General features: G+C 40.7%; 2 protein-coding genes across 2 annotated transcripts; both read right to left on the bottom strand.

The window, feature by feature from the left end:
- Positions 1–348: 348 nt before the first annotated feature.
- Positions 349–18,571, bottom strand: LOC122400963. The gene is made up of 21 exons (XM_043402772.1): positions 18,424–18,571; positions 14,394–14,552; positions 13,943–14,152; positions 12,762–12,963; positions 9,274–9,434; positions 9,072–9,200; positions 8,818–8,997; positions 8,344–8,586; positions 7,411–7,950; positions 6,216–6,425; positions 5,986–6,149; positions 5,632–5,779; positions 5,377–5,491; positions 2,282–2,341; positions 2,085–2,212; positions 1,842–1,976; positions 1,543–1,747; positions 1,264–1,412; positions 921–1,139; positions 738–839; positions 349–676 (listed from the first exon to the last, which is right to left on the bottom strand). The coding sequence occupies exons 1-21, from the start codon at positions 18,424–18,426 to the stop codon at positions 593–595; spliced, it is 3,546 nt and encodes a 1,181-aa protein (XP_043258707.1). The 5' UTR covers positions 18,427–18,571; the 3' UTR covers positions 349–592.
- Positions 3,476–5,050, bottom strand: LOC122401028 (arginine kinase). The gene is made up of 3 exons (XM_043402886.1): positions 5,032–5,050; positions 4,367–4,806; positions 3,476–4,336 (listed from the first exon to the last, which is right to left on the bottom strand). The coding sequence occupies exons 1-3, from the start codon at positions 5,048–5,050 to the stop codon at positions 3,476–3,478; spliced, it is 1,320 nt and encodes a 439-aa protein (XP_043258821.1).
- Positions 18,572–18,862: the final 291 nt, after the last annotated feature.

Below are 18,862 nucleotides of genomic sequence, written 5' to 3'. Positions count from 1 at the left end.
TGAAAAATAATTTTATTTCATAGCTGATATACTTTGATACGCTTTACAACTTTCATTACTCATATTTTTTTTACGTTTGTCCCTGTGGTTAATTAATGTGCCCGAATATAATCGTGAATAACGTTCTTCGACTATTATTTAGATGAATTAGGAAACAGAAAGCGGCAAGGGCGTAATGCAGATCCTCGCCTTGGTACTCGAAGGTTTTGTAGATAATTAAAAATAAAGAACTCGCGCGGAGGTAATTAAACGAAACGTATACGCAAAAGCCAAATATTCTTATTATTTCTATCGCTAACATTGTATATTACACGACGTTTTGTTACACAACCATCGTCTTTTTTTTTTTACAAGGGATCACGGAAAAATACTGTCTGCTCAAACGCACTTTCAGAAGAAGAAGCGTTGAATTTCTATTGATATAGTAATTCTAATATACCGAATAAAGTGGCACATGTTGATTTCTTTCGCTTCTGTTAAATGCATATTATATTACCCGCTTCCTCATTTTATGTTATACTCGTCCATACAATTACTTCAAGGTGTACGTATACATATGTAAACATTTACCAATACCCTCGTCCAGTTGGATCTACTTGATCAAACTTTCTTCTTCTTCTTGAAGCCTTTCGATGTCTGACTTGTTCATGAAATAATAGGAGGGTTGTCGTGATTTCTAAAAATTACATTGTTATTATTATTCCTTGCTTCTACGCTCGGAGGTAGAGAAACTTTACCAAATCTTTGACGATACGCTTCGCGCCTGCTTTAATGAGAACGTTGCTCAATTCCTCGACCGATGGCAACCCCATTGCGTAATGCAAAGCAGTCCTCTCCAACTGAAACCGACGATTTAGAATCTCTTCTGTTTATAGAGTCGTCAACATTTAACGAGCATTCACGAAATTAACGATTCTCACATTGTCGCCGATACGCAGAGTCTCTGGATACGTTTTCGCAATGTATTCTACCATTTCTTCGTTCTCGCGAAGTACAGCAATGTGAAGAGCGCATCTGCTCATCGGGTTCTTCCCCATCGCTAACAATTTACCTCCTCCTCCGTTGTTTCTGTGCAGCAGTTCCTTCACTTTTGCTACGTTGTCCATTCTGATTTCGTGGTGGACTTCTTCGCGTTGCGCCTGCGAAAAAATAATCAATTTTCTGCACACGCGTTTGGGACGAGTACTGTTGAAACTACTTTACTTTCCTATTTCGACGATTAAAACAAGCTTTAATTATTCGTTTAAATTTCGTAAATCTTACCACGTAATTTGGAATGGATTGTAGAAACTGCACTGTTGCTTCGCGTCCTCGTTCTTCAGCGATATTCACGATGTTCACGCCCCCGTCTTCCACATCCAAAATATGATCGTATCCTTCCAACAGTAGCTCTACTAACTTCTCAGTTTCGCCTACGTAAAAGTAATGGATCGAACATTCTCTAACAGTGGCTAAGAAGTTTGTAAAAAATCTAATAACGTTCAATAAAAATCTAATCGACATCTATCATTTTTCCAGTACTGATTACAGTTTATTTCTCACCCCTCGCTGCTAAGTAAGCCACGTAGCGATCGATTTCTTCGACGTTTTCTTTGACATTCGCCAGCTCAGCAACGTCCCTAGCTGTTCTGTACAATTCATCCCTGAATCCTATATTAATTTGATTCTCCTGAAGCAGCTGGAACAGTCCGTCTTTCGAGTAAGAACGAATGGCCGCGAAATGAATCACACTTTGTCCGTGCTCGTCCTAACAAAATAAAATTTAATTTGAGTCTTCCACCTGTACAACCATGAGCCGTGTATATTTATTCGAGAAACGATATAATAATTGATTGGCGTACTCTGTTAGGGCTGCTGAAAGCCGATTCCGGCGTATCGGAACCTGGACTTTGTGGGTAACCAGCATCCTCGTTCTCGTTTTCAACATTTTCTATATTCTCTTCTTCACGGTCAGGTATAATCAACACGTTCGGTTCCTGCGATATTGTCGAATTATAAGAACTCTAGAGTCTTCAGTTTTGTACAAATTTTTCAAATCTTGTTTCAGGAAGTTAGTTTATCGTTTACGCGAATCAGATTTTTACCTGTTCTTGTCCACTGTGTTTGGTCTTATTGGCAAAATTGTATAAATAGGTTGCCAGATACGTGACCGGATCTTTTGGGCGTGCATTGGCAACTTCCGTTAAGCCTTTTATCAGTGGATCGCCAAGAGCTATTGAAACAGTTGTTCAAATTATGTTCTCTTCTTATTTCGATAAAGGGAAATATAATTTCAACTTACACGATGCTAAATAGCGACCTTCTTCCTCTCGAAATATTGGTATATCGAGTGGCGTGTCGCCTGAAAGGAAAATCGTATTTACATTCTCGAATCAAACGTACGAAATGTATAAACATATTGCTCTCGTTCAAGTTGCAACTCGTTATTCTGTAATTTATCGCTGGATTTCTTCGATATCTAATCAAATTAGTGGTTTTCAAACTGTTTGGAACATTCGAAAGATTATTGCAATAACAATTTGATCGAACGTGAACGATCGCGTATAAATATAGAAAAATGTTTCATGAACAAAAGATGCATCAGAAATATATGACACGTATACACACAGTGCATCGATCCATTTCAAAATTTGTGCACACACACACGCATACGTAAAAAATTTAACAGCTATTTAGTTTGTACTATATACGACTCAAAATGCAAAAGCACATATACACATAGCTACAAAAATATTAAGGCAAAAATTAATTCTGAATGTGTGCATCAAATGCGTATTTGATAATTTCGTTTGTTTTTTTTTATATATATATGTACATACATATTTAAAAGTTTACATAGAATAGCTACTCATGAAAATATTTATTGTAAATTGAGTACATCAAGTTGGAAAGACATGTGCTACGCCGTTTCTGTTTCTGTGAACATTGATCTCGTGCATGACACATAAAGAAGCTTTGGTAGAGACTTTGTAAGCTTGTTTTGCCACCCACCGAACAAGGCGGATTCATCACCGATAATTTCAATAATATCGTCATCGATTTGGATACATATATGCACATTTCACGTAAGCATGGTGTCGTGCGACAACATGTCAAAGCGTCGTAACAACTGTTCGTGGGCCAACAACGTACGTTTACTAACCTAATAAACAATCCAGCGTCCCTCTGAGAAGTTAATCCGATTAAATTTTGCTCAAATATCGTAATTCGTTGCACGAGAAATAGACATAACGTTTGCACACGTCTTTCCAACGATCCCCCTTTCTCTGTTAAAGTTTCACTATAATATTAGCTTATGGGCGATTAATTGACAGTTGAACATTGTGGCTCATGAATTATCACAGAAGGTTTCCACGTATAAGCGTATTATTCCAGTATTTAAAAAAAAACAAAGTAAAAAGAAATAAAAAAAAACAGGTAAAAGTCTTCGTTGACGCGATGCAGGACGGTTTCCGAAGTTCCACGTCCGGATCGCTTAATTCTGAAAACGTTTCGCGCTCGTCCGTTTCCGAAACAGTCCCGCGAGTAAATTAGCGATTTTCATCGAGCTGTTTATCGTCAGCTCCTTCTCCAACATCAGTATATTCAACACTGCTCTGGAAAAGTCCTGAAGCGTCTGCAGTTCCGTGATGCTCAAGGACTGTTGGTTGCCGATACGAACGGTATCCTGGCGGGCAGTTTCGCGTATACTCAATCCACGCACGACGCACAGGTGTTTCAAGTTTTCGAACTCCTTGGAGAGTTCGGGGAACCGTATTATCGCGCTGAACCTGAGAGTGTTGCCGATTGCGTACGGTCTAGCGCTGAGGAAGCCCAGCTTCGTGTCTCTCTTGAACTGCAGCCTCTCGTCGAGTATCACCATGATCTTCGCGACTCTCACGTAGGCGCGACCGATCAGACCTGGTCTAGAGTCGTTGGTGCGGCAAACGATCCTCAGGTGATCCTGAACGTTCACCCAGGCGGCGAGATCTCCGGCGGAGGCGACGTAGACTCCGCGTCCGTACGGCCATTGTCTGCCGTGCAGTCGTTTGTCGTCTTGAATATCGTAGTCAGCGATCGGCAACAGCAAACCAGCAGCCGCCAGCTGGGCTCTGACGGGGCTGGGTTGGTCCAAGATCTCGTTGAGGGTGAAGTAAGTTCCAGGCTCGTCCTCGCTGCTGCCCTCCGCCATCATCCCGGAGATCTCTGAGCTCATCAGCTCGTTGGTCAGCACCCTCTCCACCGCCTCCAATTGGTTCACCGTCAGCGTCAGGGGCAACGAGTACTTCTCCAGGTTTCTGCAGCATTCCATCACGGCCGCCTGAACGTACTTCGCCGGTGGATCGAGATCGTACGCCTCGATCGTGGAGATCGTCATCTCGTCCACGGTGTCCGGACCCTCCTCGCCCTCGTCGTCGTCCGCGTAGAAGAATCGCGGCGCCGGATGATCGGGAAGATCGCCGCTGGCCGTGACGCAGTGCATGTCCCTGATCAGAGGATCGAAGAACTCCGCGAAGACGATGTAGCTCTCGTAATCCGGCGCTACGATGGACAAGGATTGATCTTCCTCCACGTGGTTGCTGACGACCGAATAAGCGCTGCTCGCTTTGCTGTTGTAAACCGAGTTGCCATGCTTCTTTAAAGCGGGCCAGATCACGTCAAAGAGATTGTGGTCCATGCGTGTCACACGGTGCTTGATACTATCGAATATGGGCCGTTTCAAGCAACGGCTGATCAGTGTACCGGTGTTCCCCGGCGACTTCGGGGTCGCGATGTGTCTTGTCCCAGCCAACAGACGGAAACACCTCTCCAAGGTGGTTAGGATCTCTGGCTCGGTTATGTCTCGACGTGCAGAGAACGTGTCGCCTCCGGGAACTGTTTCCCTCGAGCATCGAGACCGACGAAACGATCCGGGAGGAAGACGGAAGAGCGAAACGTGAAGAATCGCGGATAATCAGGAAATTTTGTTAGAATTTTTTGGTAACGATGGGAGGTGAATGATTCGAACAATAGGGGATTTGATGATTTCTACTACTTGATGGGTACACTTACTGTCACGATTGGGCCACATGGCGTTTTACGCACTGATTTTAACGAGGTAGATGGAGAATTAAAAAATATTCGATCTCTGATCGTCCATTTGTTCAAACGCTCAATTAAATTACAAAGTAATTAGTTTTCAACGTCTAGAATGATATGTCGTGAAAGTATTCAACATTCAGTGTCTGAGCAAACGATCAAACAGGGTGAAATATTTTTCGTTTTTTATATCCACCTATTTTTATACAAATAAAAGAATTGGAGCAAGAGTTGCGAGGGTGCTTTGAACGATCATTGTACAACTTTTGTTTGGTGTGATCGATGGTGCTTGTAAGTGTCTCGTTTCGAACGAAATACCTTTGTCCGTCAACATTTCGTCGGCCAGTTTTTCGTTAGCCCCGAAATCACGGAGGAGCGTTTTATGCGAGAATTCGGACTGATTTTGCTTGTAAAACTCCGCCTTGTGCCCAAACTACGCGAGAAAGTACGACAAATATAAATACGCAACTGGAAATATTATTTCTTACAAGTTTATTTAACTTTTTCTACCCAATAGTTTTGGAAACTTTCTTTCTATGAATAACGATTGATTATCGAAGCGATTGCACTTACATTGTCTTGAACCAGAGGATTGGCGCCTAAATGAAGCAAGAGATTGTAATAATGGCCATTGTCTGCCAGAGTAGACGCGTAGTGCAAGGGTGTTCGGCCATCCAGGTCGGTCGCATGCGTGGTTTCCGGAAACCTCCCTGCCAGATATCTGAGCATAAAAGATTGATAGGTCGGGGAATAATCGATAAAAATTGATTGGCACCTGACAAGGCGATTCGTTTTCTCCTTGTATTTTTAATTTCGCTGCATTTTGTACCGTGAAAGTTACAAACTTGTTAAATAATAAACGTGACATCGAGAGTAGTAATTTTTAATCGAATAAAAGTGTAATCGACTTGATTTGTATTAATGTACCTAATAATAGTGGTGTTTCCGAAAATAGCTGCAACGTGGAGCGGTGTTGCGCCATGTGGCGACGAACCATCCCTCGCGACTGCAAATTTGCGACGATCCAGCGAACTTTGCAGATCCCTCAGATTTCCTTCTCGCGCCGCCATGTGCACAGCGTGTATCTTACCCTGAAACGACAGCGTGAAAACCGAGGCAGAAAAAAGACACTTTTTTGTACAAGCAGCGCGTAATACCATGTAAGAAGGCACGCGATCGATGAAAGCCTGCAATTCAGGGTGTCCCGATCGTCGTCCGACCAATCTTCTGCCCTCCCCGTTGAGCACCAAAGTGGCCAACTGTTCCATGTTTCCGTTCTCCAGCAGTTTCTCCATTTCCGGATCAGCAGACATGCTGCCCTCGTTCAGCTCTGTCTCCGGAAGCTCCTCGTGTTCTCCGGCGATTACCTGCTAATCACGTTCTGGTAAGAGACCATGCGCGCGGCCAGCACGTGCTGATCGATAGAGGAAATATTAATCGTACGTAGCAATCTGGATGTAAATCGATCGCTCCCTGTCTTTGCTTCGTCTCTACATTGCGTGCCGATGCGTGTATATTTTCGTCCGTCCATTTTTCGATCGATCGAATGACGCAGCGTGTGTCTGGCAACTTGTTTCTTGTTTCTTTAATCGCTTCTTTTAGCTTAATTTGTTTCTATTGTTTTTGTTTTTGTTTCTAAGAAGAGAAGTCTCTCATAGATCGTAGGATGGTCAGCCAATTTTTAACAAAATGTGTTGCAGTTTTATATAATATTTACTAGAGCACGTGGCTACTTCAAAGTTTTAAAGTTAAGCTTGGCTTGTTATTAAGTCTTTGGAACGAGCATCAAACTTTTAACGAAGCTACCAATTTAGATTCGAAACAAACAATCGTTGAATTCATTTGGAACAAATTAAGAAAATAAAAGTAATCGTGTAAATATTGCTGGTTCTCGAATGACAAATAATAAGCGTAATATAGAAACTGTTGCCGACAAATAAAGTTTGCAAAGAACGAAGAAACGAATGAAGCCATTGAGCGTTCGTGGGGCTGTTGTATTCAGAAGTTACATAACAGAGGTCCTTTCTTCAGTTATTTATTTATTGGTATATTTGTGCGTGACAAAGAACATACTGTATAATATTTCCACATCGATCATTCCTTAACTCCAATACACAATATCTAGTTACTTATCCTGACACTTATAACCGTCGTAAGTCCGTGGTTACATTTGCTGACTACGCGTTCCTCATTATACACTCACCAAAACGACAATCGAAGCCTGGATTTCCACTCCTACGTTTCTCGTTAACTAATGTATATTTATTTCTTACTTTTCGCTGCGTTTGCGTGTGCGTGTTAGCAGATTAAATTCCTGAAATCGGATTTGTTTAAGTGTTATGATGACTTTACCTGATCTTCATCGTTTCCTGGATCATCGACTCCGGAATCTCCGGTGCTGGGCTCGTTTCTCTCTTCTTGGTCCTTCCTTTCCTCCTCCTGCTCGGCGTTCTCGGGTTTTTCGGCGTCCGTTGCCTCGTTGGTCTCTTCTTTGGCTTCGTCCGCGACCTCAACTTCCGGTGATTCCTCCTCTTCAGGATTAGGTGCTTCCTCCGCGTCTTGCATCGGTGTACCTGTCACCACGTCATCGTCGGAGGATCTTTCCTCCCCATCCTCCGGATTCGCTGCTTCCTCTGCCGTTTCCTCCTCCTTGTTTTCCTCATCTTCCGTGCCTTTTGCATCTTCCGTTTCTTCCGCACCCTCTGCAGGTTCTGCCTCCTCTGCGTTCTCTGCAGCTTCTGCATCGCCTGCCTTCTCAGCGTTCTCTGCATCCTCCGTGTTTTCCACACTTTCGCTATTCTCTGTGTTTTCTGTATTTTCTGCGTTTTCCGCCTCTTCTGCGTTCCCCGAATCTTCTTGGTCTTTTTGCTGATCGTCACCGACTTTCTTCATCTGTTCCGTTAAACAAACCATTAATCTCATTGCGTAGACAGAACTTTGAATGTCTCTAGTGCATTTCTAAACTTTCTTTATCGGTACTTTAAAATACAGAAGCAAGGACTGTTAAGATTTCTGATGTAGTAGTCTAAGACCAAGTAGACTCCAAAAGTAATGACTTCTACGACGATTTCGAGAAACGTTGGGATGAAAGATAAAGACAGGTGATATAGTATATTTCAAGAATGATTTTGCTGTCGCATTTATTAATAGATCCGAATTGAAACTACAGTTATAGAGGTGGAAGCATTAGACTCTATACAATTCTTGTATGAGAGGTTATTATCTGGACTAAATTCCACTGATATTTGCATTTTCAGCAGAAAATTTAACTGATTATGGTTGTACCTGTTCTATGGATCTGCTGAAACTTTTCGATGCGGATTCGGCGCTGCCAAATGCGCTGTCAATGTCTGCGCTGCTGATTTTTTTCATGCCTCTCGATATCAATTCCTCTCCCTCTAAGATCCTCCAATCCCAGTGCTTGGGGTACGACGGTTTCGAAACTCGAGGCGCTTCCGGTATCACAGTTAGAAGCGACTGATCTATGTCCGAAGGGCGGTTCTTATAAAAAGCTGCAGCCTTTTGCCTCTGATAAAAAGAAACATGCATGTAAGTGCAATAAATGAAGGTTTATTGCAAACCAATTTCTTCTTAAAAGTTGTTGACAGAAGCATCTTATTTGAATTGGAAAATATAAGTGAGCTTGAATTTGTCATAAAATTCTAACCAACGTTTCTACTTTCGTTTCTAGTTTCATTCCAGTAAAATCTTTAGTCGATCAAATCTGCAATAAATTAATTCGACGCGTGGAACACTCACATTGTCCAATTTGCTTTCGTCCGCCCCGTATTCGGTCAACAAATTATATAATCCCCCGTCGTCTTTTACTGCAGCCGCGTAATGCAATGGCGTCTTCCCATCGTTGTCTTGCGTATCTACAACCGACGAATATCTCGCGAGGATTTCTCGTGCGATCTCCGTATGCCCCAATCCAGCAGCCTAACGATAGTTTAAACATTTCAACAACGTTGTCGCGTATTGATAAAATATTACGGATTTTGTTCGTCGCGTACCTTATGCAGAACGTTCAAACCATTGGAATCTTTGCTGCACAGAACTACAGGTGACGTGGCGTCAATTTTCTTTTTCAGGTCGTCTAAATGATTATGAACCGTGGCTGCATGGACGTCCCTTACGGTGCCCTGTGATACAAATATAGAAACGAATTCTCCTCGTCCAAAAGTAAGTAATTAAAGATTGTACGCAGGAACGAACCATTATGAAGGGAACAGCTTCCAAAAATTTTTTTACTCGCGGATTGTTGCTGGTCTCGACGCGCAATTTACTTCCATGTCCTTCCCACAGAACCTGTTGCAATCTTCCGATATCTCGATTATGGATCCATATTCTTATATTGGAAGGTTTGAAATCCAGGGCTAGAAAAGATATTTCTCCGGTTAGTTGTAAAAATTATTTTCGACGGCTTGGAGTAAAACAATTATCTTTGATGATCAGATGGTTCTTTTTCCAGTATTTGTTTTCCCTTTTCTTCGCCTTTTTTTTTATTTAATTAATGTTTGATCGATGTGCGTTTCGCACTTTATGAAATTTCATTAAGGGAAGAGTGAAAGTATAATTTATTAGACACGCTTTTATTTTGATCATAATGATGTGCTTCGAAATGTCCGTGATGTACATCCACGCCCATCCACTTAGTAAATTCATTGTTTCAACCTTGTTCGGGTCATGTATAAACATTATAAACGTTAGAGTAAAAGAATGACTTAGAACAGGTGAATAACGAGATAATAAGATTCTAATTTGCATTTTCTAAGCTGGACAAGCGATTATTCGACTTGTAAATGGCAATGTACGGTCATGCCCTTGGTACTTCATGGCAATTTGTATTAATTGGGGCGTTGAACAATTTTTTCGTTTATAAATTAAGTAACGGCGTGGCCTTCTTTCCTCGAGGTATGACTGCTTTGTTAAGAATTTACGAGTGGCAAGATTTGTACCCGTACATCGCGTGTTAGATTAGCGTGGTAAATATTTTAGATACGCGGACGAATCCCTTTACCAGCAACTATCGATTTTGTGTTCGACACTGTTGCTTTTCCGAGGCCGACAGAACGAAGGCATATCGTTTTAGCTTGGAGAGAACTTTACTTTTTCGAAAATTGATTTTCAAACTTTTTGCGAACTCCAAGCGATAACACGTTTCAATATCGTCTTTCATTATTTCTGCAATATCGAAATTAATAACGTGACAGTTTTAAATAATACCCATCGCGTCGAGCGGCTTAAAGAAATCACCGTGGCATAATTGAATGTGTTATGACGAACGCCTGCTACCATTAGTGAGTCATCAATTTTTACGTAACTCGAACGAGACACTGTCGAGGAAATCAAACGGTATATCTTCTTATTCGCGCAAACCTGCAGGTATTACGTCAATAACATTCTACTGGCATAGTGCGTTATTTTCCATCTAATCAGCAAACAATTCTGAATGAAATAAATTAAAAAAAAATGTAAATAGACATTGTTACTAGTACGTCACATTTATGAATAAAACATTGTTGTATCAGGATTACAAACCAATCGATGTGCATAACCCTTTTTTTCCTCGTATCGCTTATCTCATTTTCTCAATTTTCCTCGTTCTTGTTATTAACATCTATCGCGTAACTAGGAAGGTTTGTTTGAAAACAAAATAATAATTACGTTTATCGGTAGATCAGGACGAATGTTACACGTTAATAGGAATTTTCTTAATTACGATTCTGCTTTTACATCGACATTTCAAATGAAAATTATTTTGTGCGGATCTGTTTTTTAATAAGAATCCGGCTGTGTCTTGAAATTGCAACGAGCGTGCTCGCCGAGGCACGTAATGTTTTATTTCGACTCGGATTGCATGCTCCACGGTGGATTAATAAATTTTTGAGAAGCTAGCCGGGTGCACGGACCTCGTCACATCGCTGACACTGTTTACATCGCACGTACTCTATGCTTTCTTGGTAAATAGATCAATCAATGTAGGCGGAAATGTACATTGCAGGCGTTCCATACTGACTCCGTGCGCCACATGAAACACTGACAGTTTACGACGATTTAATGTACCATCGATGTCTGTCAATTCAACAAAAGTTCCAGCGTCAGCCTCGATAACTGCAATGGCCACTTTCACAGTTTAACGGGAGCGTGCCCTTTGTATTAAAAATCTCGACTCGTGAACAGCAAAAGAAAAAGATATAAAATTACTCGAAGGCCAAGAATTTAACAATTACCATACGTAGCAGTTTTATATAATTGTTTCCTGTTAAACTAAACATAATCGTTACCTCGTTATTCATTTTAGCATTGTCATTGATTTACTGCGGAAATTCACCTACAACTTCGTCCAACTATTATTCACAATTTTCTTCGAACAGTTTACCGTTCAATTTTAAATGGCGAATAGGCGAATGCGGGTATTCAGGAAATAGGTCACCGATCATTGAAATGCACATGCTTCCAATTTTCTTTCGAAAATCGTGCCATGCCGTCGTTGCTAAAAATTGATCTCGGAACTGTTAATTTCAGGACACGTTGCGTCACGATGGATCGTTTCGTAGCGACAAGTCGAAGGGAACCGCCTTTATATCGTTACAACATCGATGCAACTTCTTAGAATTACGGTTTTTACGAGTCCCTTAATAATTCGCGACTCGATCGATTAGAGCATGTCATCCTATCGATCGCCGCAGTTTTCTTTGCCTTACAAATTCAAGTCCTATCGATTCCTCCTGGTCATTACAGGTAGATTCCGGTAGGGTATAAGTCAAGGAATCCTATATTCGTCTAAGGCGGAGAATGAACGAAACACAGCCTTTAGCAAGGTTGCGTGGAAATCTTTCTGTCCAGGTTACTTTCCATCGAACCGAGTATGCGATTAACAATCGGAAGATGCAGCATTTTGATTCGAACTGGAAATAAGTTTTACGAGAACCATTTGCCCGGAAGGATGGTTTCACGATTTCCGAGAGGCCAGTTGTCGCATAAGTACAGAGGGTCGACGTACATCGACTGGTTGGGTGTAAAAAGGTCAACTCCAGTAAAGTTGCTCCATTTATACAGAAAGGTATAAAGAAGAAAAGTCGGAATTAAGTTAGTATACAAAACCTATGTGAATCTTTAAACCAACTTCTATACGTTAGTCCAGTCAGATCGTGCCAATCTTTGTCAATCAATCAATGTCAGTCAAGTAGAGAACTGGGGAATCTTAAATTCTTATTTTACTATTCACACACAGTTTTACTCCCACACTGTAATGGCGATTCACTATAAATGGAAAGAAACTTTCTTAGGAATTCTTTCCATTTATTTTTAGCTAATGTTGTTTGTTATACTGTGTTACTTTTATTTATAAAGTAGTTTTGTTTTGTTTTGTTTACAAATAGAGATGTGCAATAAATTTCTTTTTAATTTATTCAAACAATGTATGAAAATCTTACAGTGAATCGTCATTATAGCGTACAAATACTGGAGTAACTGCATGTATGCATATTTCTGTAAATATAGCGATAGAAAATAATAAAAAGGAACTAATATTCTTATTCCCAGTTTGTCGAAATAAGATGTGGTTGCTGTAATTGTTATATGTGAAGGTAGGTCGTATAAAGTGCACAATTGCGAATTAACGCGAGTGTAATTTCAATTTGGAGTTCGTTCGAGTTCCCGAATGAAAGGGTTAGACACGGTTGATTATAGTCACTCACATTCCTTGCCACTGCTCGTTTTCCGGCGAGACATGGTCTCCGCTTCCGATAGCTCGATCTCCGAGCTGTGTTCCAGATAGTAGGCTGGTGGATTGCCTTTCTTGTCGCAGATGCTCGCGTCGCAATCGCCTTCTATGAGGACATCCCAAATTGCCTCAGGATCCTTGCAAGCGGCACAGTAATGCAACGCTGTCCTACCTTCCTGAGGATCAAACGTACGAGACTCGCGTAACAAACAATCGGTGAGTGAGTCTATAATTAGATACTGCTCAAATAATTATTAAAAAGAAGCGAATCGAGGGAGGACGATTAAACTTACAAAATAATTTCAAGGTATAATTTTCAAAGGTTCCTTCCGGTACCTGTGACAGAAATAGCACCAAAAGAGAGTCGATTAATTACTTGGTGGACTTACAGGGACAGGAAATTCGCTGCGTGGTCTTTGGGGAAAGAAGAATTGCGATCGTTAGAGAACGAATAGTCCGAAGGAACAGCGGCGCGATCGCGAAGTCGACGACAGTTAAATGGCGAATATATAGGACGCGAATTGAGATCGAGGGTGGGAAAGGGGTGAAAAGGCACCCTTTGCCGTATTGGAGGCACTGCGTGCGCCCGGACACGAAGTTGGATGGCTGCAGGGAAGAACAGGTGGTTTACACTTTGTTATTAAGTCGCGTCACGCGATGCGGGAAAAACGACCGTCGTTAGGAAAAATGGCTTTTCGATTATTCATGGAGCCGGATATCTCGCGAGAAGCGCAAACGCCCGTGTCACGATACCATCGTGACGTACAACCGATCTCGTAGATGAAAGTGGGCGGGACTCGTTCGCCAATTAATCACGATCCCTCGTGTTAACGGTCGGGATCAAGGCTGTAAATGTTGAGGAAACGATTGGTTCATTGTGAAATTCTTTTCAGGTTAATCGTGTCACATATCGTGGGGTCATGCGGGTCATCGGTTCGAACGGAAACGTGGTTGGTTTTGCTGTCCCGCTGTCCCGATTGGAATCGATCGGGTCCATTCAGTCCTCGAACGATTATCGTTTATGAATTTTAGTCTTCGCTGGAACTTTTATGGATAATTAAGGTTTTTCAAGTGTTTTGAACACTCTGAACAAATTCATTGGATGAGAACGATAAAGGGGGAAAATGGAATTGTAAGAGATTGAATAATGATTACTTTGTCCTTCTGTTGCACGGTAGTAGGATAATGTTGCACGAGCCACTCGACGATGTCCTGTTGATCGTAGTAGACGGCTTTGTGGAGCAACGGTGTGCCAGCTGGATCCTTCGCGATGGCCAACTTCTTCTTGGGCTCGTCGTTAATGAGTTTTTGAGTTTCTGACAGAGAACCGCGAGCAACCGCGTCGTGCACTTGAGAGATTTTTGTCTGGAAGGATAAACGAGAATGGAACATTCCAAGAGTCCTCTGTTCGCAAAGCACACTGTCCAACAGGAATTTTAATCTGCATTCTTGTCCGAAACAATCACATATCTTTAGCTTTCACGACGGAGAAATTCTACTTCCGTGTTCGTGTTTGGTACGAGAAACTCTGCAAGAATCAATCAGCGAAAAAGGTTTCAATCCGTTGGACAGCGTGTTATCGCTGTGTTATCGATAATGCACCAACCAAGTAATTTGGGAGTCCCTTTAGGAAGACTCGGGTTCTGATATCGGGGGAGTGTTCGCCTAACAAACGAGCTCCGCGTCCTTCCAAAACGACATGCTCTAGTTTCTCGAGTTCACCGCGGACCAGCCACAATTTTAGCGTTGATGGGTTCATCTGCGTCTGTGAACAAAGTTCAGTAAAAATCACGTTCGAACAAAGGCGACGTGAAACGACATCGTGAATTAATCGTCGGTCATCACTATAGAATCAGTATAGAAACATTCGTTATTGATTCTCTGATAACCTTACTGATTCGCGATAACGCCTATATACACACATATTCTTCGATTTAGTTTCACATCAATGTGCAAATTACTCCGCGCGACTAATGTATTTCCGAGATTAAAATTATTTCGCGGCTTTCCCGATGAAGAAAGGCCAATGATTAATAAGTTCGATTCAATAAATATTTGTCGAAACGTGGAAAGGTGACAGACCTATCATCTTCTCGAGATACGGTTCGTTTCAATTCATACGCAAGCATCGATAAAAACTTGTTCTGAACTTCTTTCAGGGGAAATACAATCGCTAAAGCGAGATCGAGGTTAAATTACCTAGGCGTGCTGGAGTTATAATAAGCAAGCAAGGTATACAACATTTTTATAACGAAGTTAATTTTTCGAATATACATCTTTCGACCTGTTTCGTCGCTTTGAAAGGTGAGAAAGAAAGTTCTTTTTTTATAGGAGGTTTCCTATATATTTTCTACTAACTTTGGCTATCTAAGAATATGAAAATATATTCGTAAAATTTGTCCATTCGTTTTATGCACGTACATAATTGATAGCCTACGTCATTCTTCCGATCACGGTGAAAAAAAGAAATAAATGTCTGCGATCGCACGAGCGATAGATCCGTCGCCGTTTCGCCTTTTTTCTCCGGGAAGAACGAGCGGTGATTCCCCCGGTTTGTGGGTCGCGTGTGAAGCCAAATGTAACACGAATAACGCCATCGGGCACGTGCGATGTTATCTCGGCGAATTGCATTTTATTCGCGTCGCAAAATTTACATGAGAAACAAGGTGAACGAAACATACGTTTCGTTTAATTATACGGTAACGACTGGAACAATTTGTCTTATCAAATATGAATTTTGTAGCATCTAAGAACGAAATTTAAATGTACGTGACGTTTGCAAAACAGGAACAAAGGAAGGAAATTTTTACGATAAACCATTGGAAACTGTTTGCGACACGACGCGTGCCTGCATGATTAATGTTACATTGAATTACAATTTTGATGGATCGTGCAAAGGTGTTTATTGCATCTTTAATAAAGTGTGCCTCATACGTCGATAAAATGGTTCTTTAAATATTTTAAATTGCCATGAACGTGACAATGAAAACAATTTTCTTTTCCACCTTCGATTGCCTCTGCTGGAAACCGTTGCGCGAATTTCTTATAAAAGTTCTAGCGTCTGAATCTCTTGGTGATTTGCATTCTACTCTTTTTATTTTTAATTTAATGACATTCGAACTTATTCAGTGACTTTTCCACACAAAAGCGTAATTTAAACAAGCTTCTAAAGGAACTTTCACGACCTTTTCCAGTCTAATTCATTCCTGCAATCAAATCTACTTCAGTGTAGACTCGATTACCAAGTCAATCAATTTTCGGAAGCGTTTTTCAAAGTGCAAAGGTGTGCAAACCAACAAAGAGAAAATTACAGTGATCGAGAAGCAAAAGTGCACGCGGAAAACCAGGAAAATTCGTGCATCGTGCGTCTTGCGTCGATCGGTTCGTCGTAACCGTTTCTCAAAATTCAAAATTACCTGGTAGACTTCGGGGATCACGGTACTATTATCATAGCGAGGTATTGTTTTGGCCGCTCGGTGCAATCGAAAAATTCATCGCTGTGCCGCGTACAATAGACAAATCGTGCTCGTGTCCGAAGCGAAACGGCGGTGCACGACACGAGGAAGCGTCGCGCGTCGAATGAAGTCGATGCGAAGCGTCGCGACGCCACCTGTGAACTCGTTTCCATAGATTTCACCGGGTCATCGAAACTGGATGTTCGGTCCGTGGAGAAAAGAGCGAGGAAGCAACCGTCAAACACCATTTTTTCTCTCTGTTCGCGCCAGTAAACAAAATCGATCGTGAATCTACGGTTCGCCTGCTCTGGGTCATTTCCTATCCTCGAAGATATATTATTTTTTATTTGAGCATTTGAAGCACTTCTTAAATTTGTAACTTACACACTTCGAGAAAGGAGAAGATAATTTTACAAGACTTTATGTTGAGTTTATAAATAAACAGATCGATCGATGATCGTGAATCGTTGAATCCCCGTCACTTGGACTAAAAAACACGCGCAAGGCCAGTAAACCTGCCATCGGTGAATCCCCTATGGTCGTAAATCGTAAACTACATATTTGCTAACCAAGAGATTGCTAATCAGATGGTAATTTTAATAATGGAAGTTGCGGAAGTTGTTGGGTAACGAGCTCGCGAAAGTAGCTCGACAAATATGGTTTCTTAAACGAAATTCAAGATTCGTCACTGTTTGAAGACTGTGTCATGGACACCTTAATTACATTTTCAAACAAACACGTTCATTTGTTAAATAAGGAAAGTGGCGTCACGATAGAATCTCTAGTTAAAACAGGAAATCGAAGAATGTTTACGGAATATTCATGTTGATATTGAATCGGGGAAGTTTTACTTCGAGGACGAATATTTACATTAACATTGACGACGATGCTAAAAATATTTCTGATAAAATATTAATTTGTTTACAATTGGACTTCGATGTAAAAATCCCTCTAAGATTGATGAATGGGAGACTTGGCTATACACATGTAAAGTCATTTGCATTACTAATATAGATAAAAGTCACGTGGTTATTTTACTTCGAGGTTTCTTAAAAGTACAAAGAAAAATGCATTCTACATGTTTTAACGTATAATTACGTATCGAGTGAAAGGATTAAATGGTTACCAACTTTTTCGTGCGACAAGAATTATAGACGATACTCTAACTTTTTTAATCGTATAAAACGATATAAAACGACCTTGACATTTCTACAAAAACGAATGGAGGTATTGAAAACCGAAGCTATTGATTCCTACCTAGACGCCTCTATAATGGCAACAGAGTTTCTGTTTTAAATACAAGTTTTAGAGAACGTAGATGTTATAAAATTCAATATATTCCAGCCATCTGCTGTATCAGTTTTTTACTTTCATCCCCTTTCTGCAATGTCTCCGTTCCGACAGAAAAAAAGGTACCCCAGAAAGAAAAGAAGTCGACTTCGCATTAGAAGCTTAATAGTTAAGCGGAGGCCTTCACATTTAAATATATACTTTATGTACGCTTTATAAATATTTAGTGCACACGTTTGCCAAACCGTGTTTCTGTGTCTTTCCCTAATAAGGGGAATCCACAGAACGATGAATGCATCTTTTATTCATCATCAGCGTCCCCATTAGCGATTATCAGCGGTTATTTTCGATTCGAGATATCCCGAGCGATCGTTTTATTTGCTCGCTAGCCATTTACCTCTTTTTCTTATTTCATTTCCAGCTGGTGAAATCGATATTCTTTGGAGCAATGACACGCCGATCATGCGAACGATGTTGCGTGTACTTTCATCGAATTATCTGTCAATTACGAGACGTGCGATTACGTAACAAAATACACGACGATAAAAATTCGCGTTAGACGCTCGATATCGAAGCATTCCATTTATTTTGAGGTGCAAGTGCGGAAACTGACCGACGTTGAAAGCAGTACTATTGTTTAAAAAATCTAAAGGGACGCGTTTGCATCGAGAATGAGTAGAAGCACAGGTGCTTGACACAATAAGCGTCTACTCTGTCCTTGTAGGATATCGAATGTACATGATTGAGATATGAATTATGTAAGATGTTAGAATAATAACAAATTTTATATACTTTTAGAATAATAACAAATTTTATATACATTTTAAATTCTAGTGTAGACAAATTTTACAATCGTGCAACCGTTGATATCTATTCTATTGTACAACAAACCATTTTTGCGTCCTTCAATATTATACCATCCTTGTCGAGAATTCTGCAATCAATGATTCGTTAATTGTCATCCTGTATTTGCATCACTTGATAAAAATCAGTAGCCATAACTAGAGAAATGTACACGGGAAAACACGTACGAAAGGTACGGTGCCTTTCGTTCGACTGACGTTGCGTAGTTTTCCACGTGTCCCAGTCAAACATGGATTCTATTATTCAAGAAGAGTATAGTGTAATAGCTCCTACTTCTTGGGGTCACTGTAAAAAAAAGTTAATGAAAGGCTATGACTAATGGTAATAATCAAACGTGATACGATGTTCGTGTAAGGTTCTTTTATAATAGCACCGAACACTTTTAATTATTGTGTTGTGTATCAATTAGATAAAAACGCTATTAATATTTATTTCGGCCCAAAAATATTATCAGTGTACATATTTC

The sequence above is a fragment of the Colletes gigas genome, unplaced genomic scaffold (assembly GCF_013123115.1).
Source record: "Colletes gigas isolate AHSC1104 unplaced genomic scaffold, ASM1312311v1 Colletes_gigas_Sc00021, whole genome shotgun sequence".
Lineage (NCBI taxonomy): Eukaryota > Metazoa > Arthropoda > Insecta > Hymenoptera > Colletidae > Colletes > Colletes gigas.
The sequence above is the reverse complement of the archived record's forward strand: the minus strand, read 5'-3'. Positions and strand labels throughout refer to the sequence as shown.

Coding starts and splice junctions, on each gene's coding strand:
- LOC122401028 (XM_043402886.1), bottom strand. Junction 4,337..4,366: donor GCGAGGAGGGTCCGGACACC/GTGGACGAGATG, acceptor TCCACGATCGAG/GCGTACGATCTCGATCCACC.
- LOC122400963 (XM_043402772.1), bottom strand. Junction 14,153..14,393: donor AGGGACTCCCAAATTACTTG/GTTGGTGCATTA, acceptor TTATCCTTCCAG/ACAAAAATCTCTCAAGTGCA. Junction 7,951..8,343: donor TCAGCAGATCCATAGAACAG/GTACAACCATAA, acceptor TTAACGGAACAG/ATGAAGAAAGTCGGTGACGA.